Source organism: Oryctolagus cuniculus, chromosome 1 (genome assembly GCF_964237555.1).
Source record: "Oryctolagus cuniculus chromosome 1, mOryCun1.1, whole genome shotgun sequence".
Classification (NCBI taxonomy): Eukaryota; Metazoa; Chordata; class Mammalia; order Lagomorpha; family Leporidae; genus Oryctolagus; species Oryctolagus cuniculus.
In genome coordinates, this window is record NC_091432.1 from 157,473,744 (window position 1) to 157,489,577 (window position 15,834).

Here is a 15,834-nt window from a genome sequence, read left to right on the forward strand (position 1 = left end):
CGGCACTGGCCAAAAGTCATTGCTTTTCAAAGTGTCAATTTCACTTCTACAGATTGCCATGTAGGTGATTAATTAGTAATCACAGGTCTGGGAGAACATATGGTACTTGCCCCTTTGGAACTGGCTTATTTCACTAGGTATAATGTTTTCCATTTCCATTCATTTTGTTGCAAATGACTGGATTTCATTTTTTTTTACTACTGTGTACTTTTCCATGGTGTATATATCCCATAATTTCTTTATCCAATCTTCAGTTGACAGGCATTTAGGTTGATTCTATACCTTAGCTATTGTGAACTGAGCTGCAATAAACTTGGGGGTACAAATAACTATTTCATATGCTGATTTCATTTCCCTTGGGTAAATTCCCAGGAGTGGGATGGCTAGGTCATATGGTAAGTCTATATTCAGATTTCTGAGGGATCTCTATACTGTCTTCCATAGTGGTTTTACCAGTTTACATTCCCACAAACAGTGAATTAAGACATCTTTTCCCCTACATCCTCACCAGCATTTGTTGTTTTTCTTTGATTTCTGAATGAAAGCCATTTTAACAGGGGTGAGGTGAAATCTCATTGTGTTTTTGATTTGCATTTTCCTGAAAGCTAGTGACTCTGAGCATTTTTTTATATGTGTCTTGGCCATTTGGATTTCCTCTTTCGAAAAATGTGCTTAAGTCCTTTGACCATTCCTTTACTGGGTTCTTTGTTTTGTTCTTGTTGAGTTTCTTGACCTCTTCATATATTTTTGCTATTAATCCTTTTTCAATTGCATAGTTTGCAAATAATTTCTCCCATTCTGTCGGTTGTCTCTTCACTATGATGAGTGTTTCTTTTGCAGTACAGAAGCTTCTCAATTTGATGTAAGCCCATATGTCAATTTTGGCTTTGATTTTCTGTACCTCTGGGGCCTTTTCCAAGAACTCTTTGCTTATGCCAATGTCCTGCGTGGTTTAGAAAATGTTCTCTAATAATTTGATGGTATTGGGTGGTAGGTTTAGGTCTTTAATCCATTTGGAGTAGACTTTTGTGTAAGGTGTAAGGTAGGGTCTTGCTTCATACTTCTGCATGTGGAAATCCAGTTTCCCCAGCACAATTTGTTGAAGAGACTTTCCTTGGTCCAAGGATTGATTTTAGCTCCTTTGTCAAAGATAAGTATGTTGTAGATGTGTGGGTTGATTTCTTGATTTTCTATTCTGTTCCATTGGTCTATCCATATGTTGTTTTATCAGTAACAGAAAGTTTTGATGATAACTGCCCTGTAGTATATTTTGAAATCTGGTATTGTGATGCCTCCAGTTTTGTTTTTGTGTATAAGATTACTTTAGCTATTTGGAGTCTCATATGTTTCCATATGATTTTCAGCATCATTTTTTTCAATATCTGAGAAGAATGTCCTTGGTATTTTGATTGGTATTGTAACATCTTCTATTTCTTTCTTTAATGTTTTATAATTCTCATCATAGAGATCTTTGACATACTTGGTTAAATTTATTATAAGGTATTTGAATTTTTTGGTAGTTATTGTGAATGTGATGGGTCTTAGGAGTTCTGTCTCAGCAGTGGCATAGTCTGTGTATATAAAGGCTGTTGATTTTTGTGTGTTGATTTCATATCCTGATATTTTACCAAACTCTTCTATGAGTTTCAATTGTCTCCAAGTGAATTTTTTGGATATATATATATATATATATATATGAAATCATGTCATCTTCAAATAGGGATACTTTGACATCCTTCTTCCAAATTTGTATCCCTTTGATTTCTTTGTCATGCCTAATGGCTCTGGCTAAAACTTCCAGGACTATATAAGAGGTGGCATCTTTTGCTGGTTCTGGATTTTAGTGGAGTGCTTCAAACTTCCCAATTCAATAGGACATTGGCCATGGGTTTGTCATAAATTGCCTTGATTGTGTTGAGGAAACTTCCTACTGTACCCAGTTTTCTTAAGTTTTTCATCACGAAAGAATGTTGTATTTTATTGAATGCTTTCTCTGCATTATTGAGATAATCATATGGTTTGTGTTCTTGAATTTGTTACTGTGATGTTGTTATTTGTGAATGTTGAACCATGCTTGCATACCAGGGATAAATCCTACTTGCTCTGGGTGAATGATCATTCTGATATGTTTTTGGTTCATTTGGCTAGTATTTTACTGAGGACTTTTGTGTCTATGTTCATCAGGGAAATCGGTCTGTAGTTCTCTTTCTCTGTTGCAACTTTCAGGTTTAGGAATTAAGGTGATTCTGGCTTCACAGAAAGACTTTGGGAGGATTATCTCCCTTTCATTTGTTTTGAATAGCTTGAGAAGAATTGGAGTTAGTTCTTCTTTAAATGTCTAGTAGAATTCAGCAGTGAAGCCATCCAATCCAGGACTTTTCTTTTTAGGGAGTGCCTTTATTACTATTTCTATTTCTGTCTTGGTTATGAGCATGTTTAGGTTTTCTGTGTCTTCATGGCTCATTTTAAGTAGTTTGTATATTTCCAGGAATCTATACATTTCCTCTAGGCTTCCTGGTTTGTTGACATACATCTCTTTGTAGTAATTTCTGACAATTATTTTTATTTGTATGGTGTCTGTAGTTACATTTCCTTTTTCATCTCTAATTTTATTAATTTGAGTCTTCCCCCCTTTTTTGGTCAGTTGAGTCAATGGTGTGTCAATTTTGTTTATTTTTTTAAAAAACAAGTTCTTCATTTTGCTGATCTTTTGTATTTTTTTGTTCAATTTTGTTATTTCTTCTCTACTTTTAATTATTTCTTTTCTACTACTAGTTTTGATTTGGGTTTGCTGTTATTTTTCATTCTGGAGCATGTTGTTCAGTCTCCATGTGTTTGCATATGTTCTAGAGATTCCTGAGTTGTTGATTTCCAACTTTATTTTATTGAAGATGTAAGATATGAATTTAATTTTTTCAATTTGCTGAGACTTGTTTTATGGCCTAGTATGTGGTCAATCCTAGAGAAAGTTCCATGCACTTGTGAGAAGAATATGTATTCTGCAACTGTGGTGTGAAAGTTTTGCAGATGTCTGTTAGGTCCATTTGGTCTATGCTGTTATTAACTGTTGTTTCCTTGCTGATTTCCTATCTGGTTGATCTGTCCATTGCTGGAATATTGAAGTCCCCTCATTACTCTTATATTTGATCTATGTCTTTCTTCAAATCCATTAACATTTCTTTTTAAATATCCATGTGCCCTGTAATTAGGTTAATATACGTTCATAATAGTCACATCTTCCTGTTGAATTGATCCCTTAATCATTAGATAGTGCCCTTCTTTGTATCTTTTAACAGTTTTTGTGTTAAAGTCTATTTTGTCTGGAATTAGGCAGGCTACATCAGATCTTTTTGGTTTCTGTTGGCATGGAATCTTTTTCCATCCTTTCACTTTCAGTCTGTGGGTATCTTTCTTGGTGAGATGTGTTTCTTGTAGGCATAAAATAAATGGATTCTCTTTTTTAATCCATTCAGCCAGTCTGGTCTTTTAATTGCAGAGTTGAGTTATTTACATTCAAGGTGACTATTGATAAGTAACGACTTTGCCTTGCCATTTTTCCATAAATATCCCCATTTTTTACTTCGGATTTCCTTTGTTCTTTTATTGTGAGATTTTCTTCCTTCACCTTCTTTTATATCAATGACCATGTTTCTGTTTTTCTGTGTATAGCACATGCTTAAGCATGTTTTGTAAGGCTGGATGAGTGGTGACAAATTCTTTCAATTTCTTTTTTTTAATGGAAGGTTTTTATTTCACTTTAATTTATAAATAAGAGCTTTGCAGGGTACAGTATTCTGGGTTGACAGTTATTTTCTCTTAAGACCTGGAATATATCTCACCATTCTCTCCTAGCCTGTAGGTTTCTGATGAGAAGTCCACTGTGAGTTAATTAGCGATCCTCTGAAAGTAATCTGGTGTTTCTCTCATGCATACTTTAGAATCTTGTCTTTATGTTTTACTATGGAGAGTTTGAATACAGTGTGTTGTGGTGAAGATATTTTCTGATCACAACTAATAGGAGTTCTATGTGCTTCCAGTGCTTGCATGTACCTTTTTTTCTACAAATTAGGGAAATTTTCTGTAATTATTTCACTAAAAAGGCCTATTAATGCTTTTTTTCTTTCCACATCTTTGGGAACTCTTAAGACCCATATGTTGGGTCATTTGATAGTATCCTACTGATCTCCAACAGTGTTTTTTAGTTTTCTAATTACTTGCTTTTGTTTTGGTCTGACTGTAAAATTTCCTGTGATTTGTGTTCTAAGTTGGATATTTCTTCTGCTTCACCGATTCTGTTAAGGCTTTTCACTGCATATTTTATTTGTTGTATTGAATTTTTCATTTGCAAGATTTATTTTTGATTTTTCTTTAAGATCTCTATTTCATGGGAGAAATATTCTTTCATCTCATGTATGGATTTCATTAGTTCATGGATTTGCTTCTGATTACTTCTAAATAAACTTACAGTCTTTTTTTTAAATTCCATTTATGGCATTTCTTCAATCTGTATCTTCACATTCTAGTACTGAAGTGTTGTGTTCTTTTCGAGGCATCATGTTGTCATCCTTATTCTTATTTCTTGAACTGCTGCATTTATAATTAGGCATTTGTGGAGATACTTGTTGGTTTCTTTATTTTTATCCTGTGATGGTTTTATCTTTGGACTATGCCTCTGTGGATTAGTGGAGTATCCACTTTTTCAGTAAATACCTAAAGGCATGTGGTGGATATGGCCAGAGAGTTCTGTTTAGCATTCCAGGGTGAGGAGAGTATCCAAGATAACACCCATGTTGAGCATTGTAAATCTCTCTTTTTTTTAAATCAAAAGGTAGTTTTGTTCCATTCTGTTGGCATAGTCTCAGCTCACTTCCTCTCCTCAAAGGAGACCAGTGCCTGTATGCCAGCCCCAGTGGGAATAATACTCATCTGCATTGCCACAAGAATCACACAAAGGATCTGTCCAGTCCTTGGAGTATGTAGAGATTCCACAGCAATGACCCTCACCAAGGAATCAGGGAGCCATGAGCATGTAGAGCCTCCCACAGTGACTGTCCAAATTCCCAGCCATACCGTGAGCCCTCCCACACAGACACAGTGTTTTCACAGTCCCAGCACACAAGCCTCCCACAGTCACAAGCACTCAGGCCCGTGTCAGTTCTCCCCACCAGACTCAGGCATCTCTGCTAGGCTGGTACTTGGGCACAAATACAAGAACTGGAGCAGTTGGGCACAAATACAAGAGCTTGTACAAGGATATGCAGGCATCTGTGGGGTGAGCCAGCTGATGGAAATTTCTCATTATCTATCTCTGTTTCTCTTCCTATCTCTCTCTCGTGCGCTCTCCTCTCTCTCTCTTCCTCCCTCCTTCCCTCACTTCCTCAAATAAATTCTTTCCACAGGGACAAGATCCAGTTAACTCACAAGGCCCTATCTCCTGGAGGTAATATAGCTGACATGAATGCTCTAAGCAGATCAAGAGAGCAGAGGAATTCCTGCCAACTAATCTTTATAGGATTTTTTTGAAGCATACATAAAAATAGACAGTTCTAGAATGTATAGTGTAAGATGCATATGTTGATTGGTGCTATTTTCTCAATGAAATACCAGTTTCAGAAAGCATAAACTTTCCTAATGGGAAATATCACCAGATAATAATAAAACTAATATTCATAATAATACATGGGACTTAAAATTGCATTTAATTTTATTTCTGAAAGAAAAATACATAAGACACTTATAAAGGTAATACAAATAAAAAACACAAGAGTCAAAATGTAAAGCAAGTGATGTCTTGGTATTCAAAGAAGATTGTGAAAGGGCTTGGGAAGAAAGAAAATAACAAAGAAAGAGAAGGAAAACTTTTAAAAAGTAAACTAAAACATACAGATGTGGGTGGACTTTCTCTTTTATTCTAAGAGGAACCATCATTTATTAATGTTAAGCTTCTCTACCTGACAAAATTGTTGCACAGCCATATTTAATAATAATTATTTATGAAGAACAATGTAAAAGAGCTATTGAACACTGGAGCTGCCATCCCAGGAGGACAACCTGGAGGGCTCCTCATCACCTTAAGACCTAGGAGTGTTGGGAGATTACATATTCTTTTGATTCACACAGCCCTGTTACTTGCAAGGATGCAAAAAGGCTGGCTGATCTCTTTAATCCTTTCCAAAGGGGTCTTGGTTTTCTATTACATGGTGTGTTTTATATGCACCATATTCCTATTTGCTTACCACCTATAAATTTTCAGAAAGCAAAGATAAGAAAATTATTTTCTTGTCTCCTAATGCACACGTTGGGCAGTAAAAACCAATCTTAATTCTTGAGCTAGATATATCCATGGCATTCCAACCCCTGTTCTACAAGATAGAGGTTTGGCTTCACTCTAGGAATTTTCTACTTAATTTAGATAACAATCCATATAATTAATGGGATAATTTTAAAATATTCAAATTAACTAAAGAATATTAATGATCTCTGACAACTTAGATATTTCATAAAGTATTTTATCATAATCTATTTTTAATGTAGATTCATTTTTAAACTCTATTTTAAGAGTGGGCATTTGGCAAAATGGTTAAGGTGTCACTTAGGATGCTTGTACACCATATCAGAGTATCTGAGTTCAAGTCCTGGCTCTGCTTCCAATTCCAGCATCCCACTAATGATCATTATGGGAGGCAACAGGTGATGGCTCAACTATCTGGGTCCCTTCCACCCACATGAGAAACATGGATGGAGTTCCAGGCTCCTAGCTTCAGCCTGGTCCAATTTCAATAGTTGCAGGCATCTGGGAGTCAATCAGTGACTAACAGCTCTCTTTCTGTCTTTGTCTTTTTTCCCTTATCTCTCTGTCTTTCAAATAAAATGACAATAAACAAATATTAAAATCTTTTAATTAGGCGCGGAGCCAAGATGGCGGAATAGTGAGGGCGCGCACCGATAGTCTGGGAAAATTTAGTTTAATAAAAGGGGAGTTACGGTAGCCTCAGAAAAAAGAACCAGGAAAATATTGCAGACGAAACTCTTCTGGATCCAGTGGGTGTAAATCGGAGGACCTACTGGGAGAACAAGGTTGCCCACCGCGCGCGGAAGCCGAGCCGCGGAAGCCGAGCCGCGGAAGCCGAGCCGCGGAAGCCGAGCCGCGGGACTGAGCTGCGCAAGCTGCAGGGTCTGCGCGCAAGTGCTCAAAGGGGAGTGCAACAGCGGGAAGACTTGGGACGTCCAGGGCTCCGAGTCCACACATCGGCGCTGGAAGGGGAGCAGACCTGCGTGGAGAGCGTGGGAGCCCACAGTTCGGGACACCAGCGGCAGACTCAACACACCAGCGCTGGAACGCGAGGTGAGCCGAACCTCAATAACCCGAGACACTGGCAGGCAAGCGGAGAGAGGAGACTAGAGGGAACGACCCCCGGGGGGGGGGACTTCACCAAGCTAACTGGAAGAGAGAGAGAGGGGAAAAAAAAAAAAAAAAAAGGTGACTGGTATGGACACGGGTTTCTCTCTCTCCGCTCACCTCTCAAGGGCGAGCAAGACAAAGAGCAGGCGCCATCTTGGACATACGTCATAAGCAGAGCGACCTCAGGTCTGCACCGGCCCTGAGCCTAGCAGAAAAACCTGACTCTGGGCGGGGCGAATTAACAGGAGATTAGGACCTTGTAAATTTGTGGTGCTACTGAACTGAGACTGTGAAAAAAGAGACGGTGGGGGAGAGAACTCACGGAATTCACGTGAGCACTCTCCAGAGACGCTACAATTCCGTAACTTTGGCAACCCAGTGGGAGACTGAAGGAGAATTTGAGCCCACTCCGAGGGCCGAACAGATTCCCTGTGTGGTCCTTGGGAAAGAGCTTCCGATCTCTGGCTCCTGTGGGTATATCATTTGCCTGCTAACTACCTCCAACTTCGTTCAGCTGTGCAGAACAACTTCCCTTTTGAATCAAAAAAAGAGAGAGAGGTTTACCACGCCCAACCTGGGAGTGTCACCTTTGGCACACCAAACAGAGCTCTCAGGCCACACCCATCTCAAGCCCTAAGGCTCCATCAAAAACAGATAGTCCACTTAATCTAGAGTCATAGTATAACAAGAAAAAGCACCACAGTGAAGAAACCAAATATTTCCAATATGACAAATAACAAACGCAAAAACCAAGGTAATAAAAACAAGGAAGTCACCATGAAGCCCTCAAATGAAAAAGACACCCCAATTCAAGATTATGAGGATGATGACATAGAAGAAATGCAAGAAGCAGATCTCAAAAAATTGATAAGAACATTAAGAAGTTCTCAAAAACAAATTCTTGAACTACAGAAATCCTTAATGGACAAGATAGAAAATCTCTCTCGTGAAAATGAAATATTAAGGAGGAATCAAAATGAAACGAAACAACTAGTACAACAGGAAACTGGGATAGTGACTGAAGTGAAGAATTCAATAGATCAAATGAAAAACACAATAGAGAGCCTTACAAACAGAATGGGAGAAGCAGAAGAGAGAATATCAGACTTAGAAGACAGAGAACAGGAAAGGATACAGTCAGACCAAAGAAAAGACGAGGAAATTAGGAATCTAAAACATATTGTCGGGAATCTTCAGGATACTATTAAAAAACCCAACATTCGGGTTCTAGGAGTTCCTGAAGGCATGGAGAGGGAGAAAGGATTAGAAGGCCTTTTTAGTGAGATATTAGCAGAAAATTTCCCAGGTTTGGAGAAGGACAGAGAAATCCTAGTACAGGAAGCTCACAGAACCCCTAATAAACACGACCAAAAGAGATCCTCACCACGACACGTTGTAATTAAACTCTCCACAGTGAAACATAAAGAAAAGATCCTAAAATGTGCAAGAGAGAAACGTCAGATTACTCTCAGAGGATCTCCAATCAGACTCACAGCTGACTTCTCATCAGAAACTCTACAAGCTAGGAGGGAATGGCGAGATATAGCCCAGGTACTAAGAGAGAACAACTGTCAGCCCAGAATATTATATCCTGCAAAGCTATCATTTGTGAATGAAGGTGAAATAAAGACTTTTCATAACAAACAGAAATTGAAAGAATTTGTTGCCACTCGTCCAGCCCTGCAAAAGATGCTTAAAGATGTGTTACACACAGAAACAAAGAAACACGGTCATCAATATGAAAGAAGGTAAAGGAAGGAAACCTCACAGCAAAAGATCACAGGGAATTCAAAGCATATATTAGAACTTATCTTTGGCAAATGGCAGGGCAAAGTTACCACTTATCATTAGTCACATTGAACGTGAATGGCCTGAACTGTCCAGTTAAAAGACACCGTTTGGCTGACTGGGTTAAGGAACAAAACCCATCTATTTGCTGCTTACAAGAAACACATCTTTCCAACAAAGATCCATACAGACTGAAAGTGAAAGGCTGGAAAAAGATATACCATGCCAACAGAAATGAAAAAAGAGCAGGCATAGCCATCTTAATATCAGACACCATAAACTTTACTACAAAAACCGTTAAGAGAGACAAAGAGGGACACTACATAATGATTAAGGGATCAATTCGACAGGAAGATATAACAATTATCAATGTATATGCACCTAACTACAGGGCACCGGTTTATCTAAAAGATTTGTTGAGGGACTTAAAGGGAGACTTAGACCCCAATACAATAGTACTGGGGGACTTCAATACTCCACTCTCAGAAATAGACAGATCAACAGGACAGAAGATCAACAAGGATACAGTAGATTTAAACGACACTATAGCCCAAATGGATCTAACAGATATATACAGAACTTTCAAGCCTACAGCTAAAGATTTTACATTCTTCTCAGCAGTACATGGAACCTTCTCTAGGATTGACCACATACTAGGCCATAAAGCAAGTCTCAGCAAATTCAAAAGAATTAGAATCATACCATGCAGCTTCTCAGACCATAAAGGAATGAAGTTGGAAATGAACAACTCAGGAATCCCTAGAGCATATGCAAACACATGGAGATTGAACAACATGCTCCTGAATGAACAATGGGTCATAGAAGAAATCAAAAGAGAAATCAAAAACTTTCTGGAAGTAAATGAGGATAACAGCACAACATACCAAAACTTATGGGACACAGCAAAAGCAGTGTTAAGAGGAAAGTTTATATCAATAGGTGCCTACATCAAGAAATTGGAAAGGCACCAAATAGATGAGCTTTCAATTCACCTCAAGGTTCTAGAAAACCTACAGCAAACCAGACCCAAATCTAGTAGGAGAAGAGAAATAATTAAAATCAGAGAAGAAATCAACAGGATTGAATCAAGAAAAACATTCCAAAAAATCAGCCAAACGAGGAGCTGGTTTTTTGAAAAAATAAACAAAATTGACACCCCATTGGCCCAACTAACTAAAAAAGAAGAGAAAAGACCCAAATCAATAAAATCAGAGATGAAAAAGGAAACGTAACAACGGACACCACAGAAATAAAAAGAATCATCAGAAATTACTACAAGGACTTGTATGCCAGCAAACAGGGAAACCTATCAGAAATGGATAGATTCCTGGACACATGCAACCTACCTAAATTGAACCAGGAAGACATCGAAAACCTAAACAGACCCATAACTGAGACAGAAATTGAAACAGTAATAAAGGCCCTCCCAACAAAGAAAAGCCCAGGACCAGATGGATTCACTGCTGAATTCTACCAAACGTTTAAAGAAGAACTAACTCCAATTCTTCTCAAACTATTCAGAACAATCGAAGAAGAGGGAATCCTCCCAAATTCTTTCTATGAAGCCAGCGTCACCCTAATTCCTAAGCCAGAAAAAGATGCAGCACTGAAAGAGAATTACAGACCAATATCCCTGATGAACATAGATGCAAAAATCCTCAATAAAATTCTGGCCAATAGAATGCAACAACACATCAGAAAGATCATCCACCCAGACCAAGTGGGATTTATCCCTGGTATGCAGGGATGGTTTAATGTGCGCAAGACAATCAATGTGATACACCACATTAACCGACTGCAGAAGAAAAACCATATGATTATCTCAATAGATGCCGAGAAAGCATTTGATAAAATACAACACCCGTTCATGATGAAAACTCTAAGCAAACTGGGTTTGGAAGGAACATTCCTCAATACAATCAAAGCAATCTATGAAAAACCCACAGCCAACATCCTATTGAATGGGGAAAAGTTGGAAGCATTTCCACTGAGATCTGGGACCAGACAGGGATGTCCACTCTCACCACTGCTATTCAATATAGTTCTGGAGGTTCTAGCCAGAGCTATTAGGCAAGAAAAAGAAATTAAAGGGATACAAATTGGGAAGGAAGAACTCAAACTATCCCTCTTTGCAGATGACATGATTCTGTATTTAGGGGACCCAAAGAACTCTACTAAGAGACTATTGGAACTCATAGAAGAGTTTGGCAAAGTAGCAGGGTATAAAATCAATGCACAAAAATCAACAGCCTTTGTATACACAGACAATGCCATGGCTGAGGAAGAACTTCTAAGATCAATCCCATTCACAATAGCTACAAAAACAATCAAATACCTTGGAATAAACTTAACCAAAGACGTTAAGGATCTCTACGATGAAAATTACAGAACCTTAAAGAAAGAAATAGAAAAGGATACCAAGAAATGGAAAAATCTTCCATGCTCATGGATTGGAAGAATCAATATCATCAAAATGTCCATTCTCCCAAAAGTAATTTATAAATTCAATGCAATACCAATCAAGATACCGAAGACCTTCTTCTCAGATCTGGAAAAATTGGTGCTGAAATTTATATGGAGGCACAAGAGACCTCGAATAGCTAAAGCAATCTTGTACAACAAAAACAAAGCCGGAGGCATCACAATACCAGATTTCAGGACATACTACAGGGCAGTTGTAATCAAAACAGCATGGTACTGGTACAGAAACAGATGGATAGACCAATGGAACAGAATTGAAACACCAGAAATCAACCCAAACATCTACAGCCAACTTATATTCGATCAAGGATCTAAAACTAATTCCTGGAGCAAGGACAGTCTATTCAATAAATGGTGCTGGGAAAATTGGATTTCCACATGCAGAATCATGAAGCAAGACCCCTACCTTACACCTTACACAAAAATCCACTCAACATGGATTAAAGACCTAAATCTACGACCTGACACCATCAAGTTACTAGAGAACATTGGAGAAACCCTTCAAGATATTGGCACAGGCAAAGAATTTCTGGAAAAGACCCGGGAGGCACAGGCAGTCAAAGCCAAAATTAACTATTGGGATTGCATCAAATTGAGAAGTTTCTGTACTGCAAAAGAAACAGTCAGGAGAGTGAAGAGACAACCGACAGAATGGGAAAAAATATTTGCAAACTATGCAACAGATAAAGGGTTAATAACCAGAATCTACAAGGAGATCAAGAAACTCCACAAAAACAAAACCAACAACCCAATTAGGAGATGGGCCAAGGACCTCAATAGACATTTTTCAAAAGAGGAAATCCAGATGGCCAACAGGCACATGAAAAAATGTTCAATGTCATTAGCAATCAGGGAAATGCAAATCAAAACCACATTGAGGTTCCACCTCACCCCGGTTAGAATGGCTCACATTCAGAAATCCACCAACAACAGATGCTGGCGAAGATGTGGGGAAAAAGGGACACTAACCCACTGTTGGTGGGAATGCAAGCTGGTCAAGCCACTATGGAAGTCAGTCTGGAGATCCCTCAGGAACCTGAAGATAACCCTACCGTTCGACCCAGCCATCCCACTCCTTGGAATTTACCCAAAGGAATTTAAATTGGCAAACAAAAAAGCGGTCTGCACCCTAATGTTTATTGCAGCACAATTCACAATAGCTAAGACCTGGAACCAACCTAAATGCCCATCAACGGTAGACTGGATAAAGAAATTATGGGATATGTACTCTTTAGAATACTATACCGCAGTGAGAAACAACGAAATCCAGTCATTTGCAACAAAATGAGGAATCTGGAACACATCATGCTGAGTGAAATAAGCCAGTCCCAAAGGGACAAATACCATATGTTCTCCCTGATTGGTGACAACTGACTGAACACCAAAAAGGAAACCTGTTGAAGTGGAATGGACACTATGGGAAACGGTGACTTGATCAGCATAGCCCTGACTGTTAATGAACAACTTAATACATTATCCCTCTTAGTAGTTTCTTTGTCTGTTCTACTTAATATGACTGGTTTAATTCTGTAATTAATTCACAGTTATTCTTAAGTGTTGAAATTTAACTGAAATGTGATCCCTGTTAAACATAAGAGTGGGAATAAGAGAGGGAAGAGATGTATAATTTGGGACATGCTCAAGCTGACTTGCCCCAAATGGTAGAGTTAGAAACATACCAGGGTACTCCAATTTAATCCCATCAAGGTGGCATGTACCAATGCCATCTCACTAGTCCAAGTGATCAATTTCAGTTCACAATTGATCATAATGAAAGGACTAAGAGTCAAAGGGAGCACATAAGCAAGTCTAGTACCTGCTAACACTAACCGATAGAATAAATAAAGGGGAGAGTGATCCAACATGGGAAGTGAGATACTCAGCAGACTCATAGAATGGCAGATGTCCTAAATAGCACTCTGGCCTCAGAATAAGCCCTAAAGGCATTCGGATCTGGCTGAAAAGCCCATGAGAGTATTTCAGGCATGGAAAGCCAAGACACTCTGGCAAAAGATCTCTGTGAGTGAGATCTCAGTGGAAAGAACAGGTCTTCAAAGAAGGAGGTACCTTTCTCTGAAGGGAGGAGAGAACCTCCACTTTGACTATGACCTTGTCTAAACAAGATAAGAATCGGAGAACTCAGAGGGCTTCCATAGCCTTGGAAACTCATGACTGGAGCATAGGGAGATTACTGATGCCATAGACAGGAGTGACAATTGGTAAAGTCAACAACAGGAGTCACTGTGCACTTACTCCTCATGTAGGATCTCTGTCCTTAATGTGCTGTGCATTGAAATTTAATGCTATAACGAGTACTCAAACAGTATATTTCACTTTGTGTTTCTATGGGGGTGCAAACTGTTGAAATCTTTACTTAATGCATACTAAACTGATCCTCTGTAAAAAAAAAAAAAAAAAAAAAAAAAAAACTATCAACTCCCAACTTGACTCTCACTGGGATTAAACATGACAATAGGTCTGATCTGATTTCATCATCATTTAAAAAAAATCATCTATTATTTTTCACTTTATGTTTCTGTGTGGGAGCAAACTGTTGAAATCCTTACTTAATGTATACTAAGCTGATCTTCTGTATATTAAGATAATCGAAAATGAATCTTGATGTGAATGGAAGGGGAGAGGGAGTGGGAAAGGGGAGGGTTGTGGGTGGGAGGGACGGTATGGGGGGGAAGCCATTGTAATCCATTATTCGTACTTTGGAAACTTATATTCATTAAATAAAAAAATAAAAAAAAAATAAAAAAAAAAGAAGAGAGGCATTTTCCAGGATAACATGAGTCAGAAAATGCTAGCTTGAACAGTGTTAATATATTTCTTCCAAAGTTTGCCTTTAACATGTACATTTTAATCTGAATTTCCAGGTGGTAGATTAGCATTTGCCATTTCTCAAGTTTAGTTAACTACAAAGTTATGTTTCTGTGGAGTGTCAGTTAATACCGTGGGACACTGCTGTTGAAGGAGAGCAACACTACATTGAGTCCTCAGAAGGTACTTAGATTCCTTCTCATTTTTCCACAATTGTTGAATTCTTATATACTGATACATGCCTTCTTTTTATTATTTTCAATTCTCCTTTCTTTATTCTATGAAGCAGAACTTCTCTTTGATTCCTAGTAAAGCTTAATCAAAAACAATTTTTGGCTACTTCTTTGTCACATATGTCGTCCATATTATTATGAAAAAAAAAACAAAAAATGGCAACAGATATTTGTGTGCAATTATTTGTTTGTCATTTTGTCTATTCCTAACTGATTAATTGCAATATTATAGTTTGAAAAATTATGAACTCTGACTGGCTTTTCTTTGTGTATTGCACATTGTCTTGGTTACAATAAAATTCCACTGGCTCCCAAAAAAAAAAATCTTTTAATTATTTAATACATTTAATTAAGTGGGGTATAGTGACAGCATAAATTAAGCCTGTCATTCCAAAAGTGGATTTAATTACCAACTTTAAGGCCTATGAGTACTTAAAGGGAGTGGTCTTCTTTCAGTGTCACATGCTTGAAAGAGATACTTTCCATTTATATCAAATCTAACTTACGCTCCTCTCCGCAACCTCCTCCTCCTCTCTTTCTCTCTTGCCTTCCTTGTTTCTTCATCTTCTGGCTCAGGTTCTGGATCATCCTCATTGATAACATCTCTTTTTCGTTTCCTTTTTGGTCTCAAGCTCTCTCTTCTAGGTAGTTTTTCTTCCTCTTCCTCTCCACCTAAACAAAGTTGATGATTCAGTGAGCAATATCAAAAAGTGCTTCCTCCCACTACTATGTTTATCCTGTTTAAATAACCAGCATCAGACATCTGAGACCACAATCCAGCAATTCTCTCCACAGCACTATAAGATGAACTGTAACATATATGTTTTATCACCCACTATTCAAATAAATTTATCTAGAATTCCATCTTCATTGTGATTCATCTATTCATATATGCATATGAAGATACCCAGATTTTAAGAATTCTTACAGTTCTAGTGTTCACTAACTAGAAGGTGATGGGGGCAGGCATTGTGCACAGGAGGTTAGGCTGAAACATGTGACACCTGCATTCCATATCAGAGTGACAGTCTGCACTCTGGCAGCTCTGCTTCCTATCTAGCTTCCTGTTAACACCTTTGGAGAGGCAGTAGATGATGGCTCAAG

General features: G+C 38.2%; 1 protein-coding gene across 1 annotated transcript in view; it reads right to left on the reverse strand.

Moving 5' to 3' along the window:
- TMC1 (transmembrane channel like 1) overlaps positions 1–15,834 on the reverse strand; it is a 205,407-nt gene that overhangs the window by 128,321 nt on the left and 61,252 nt on the right. The window contains exon 3 of the mRNA XM_051858747.2: positions 15,237–15,402. Coding sequence (XP_051714707.2) covers positions 15,237–15,402 — 166 coding nt within the window. The remainder of the gene's footprint in view (positions 1–15,236; positions 15,403–15,834) is intronic.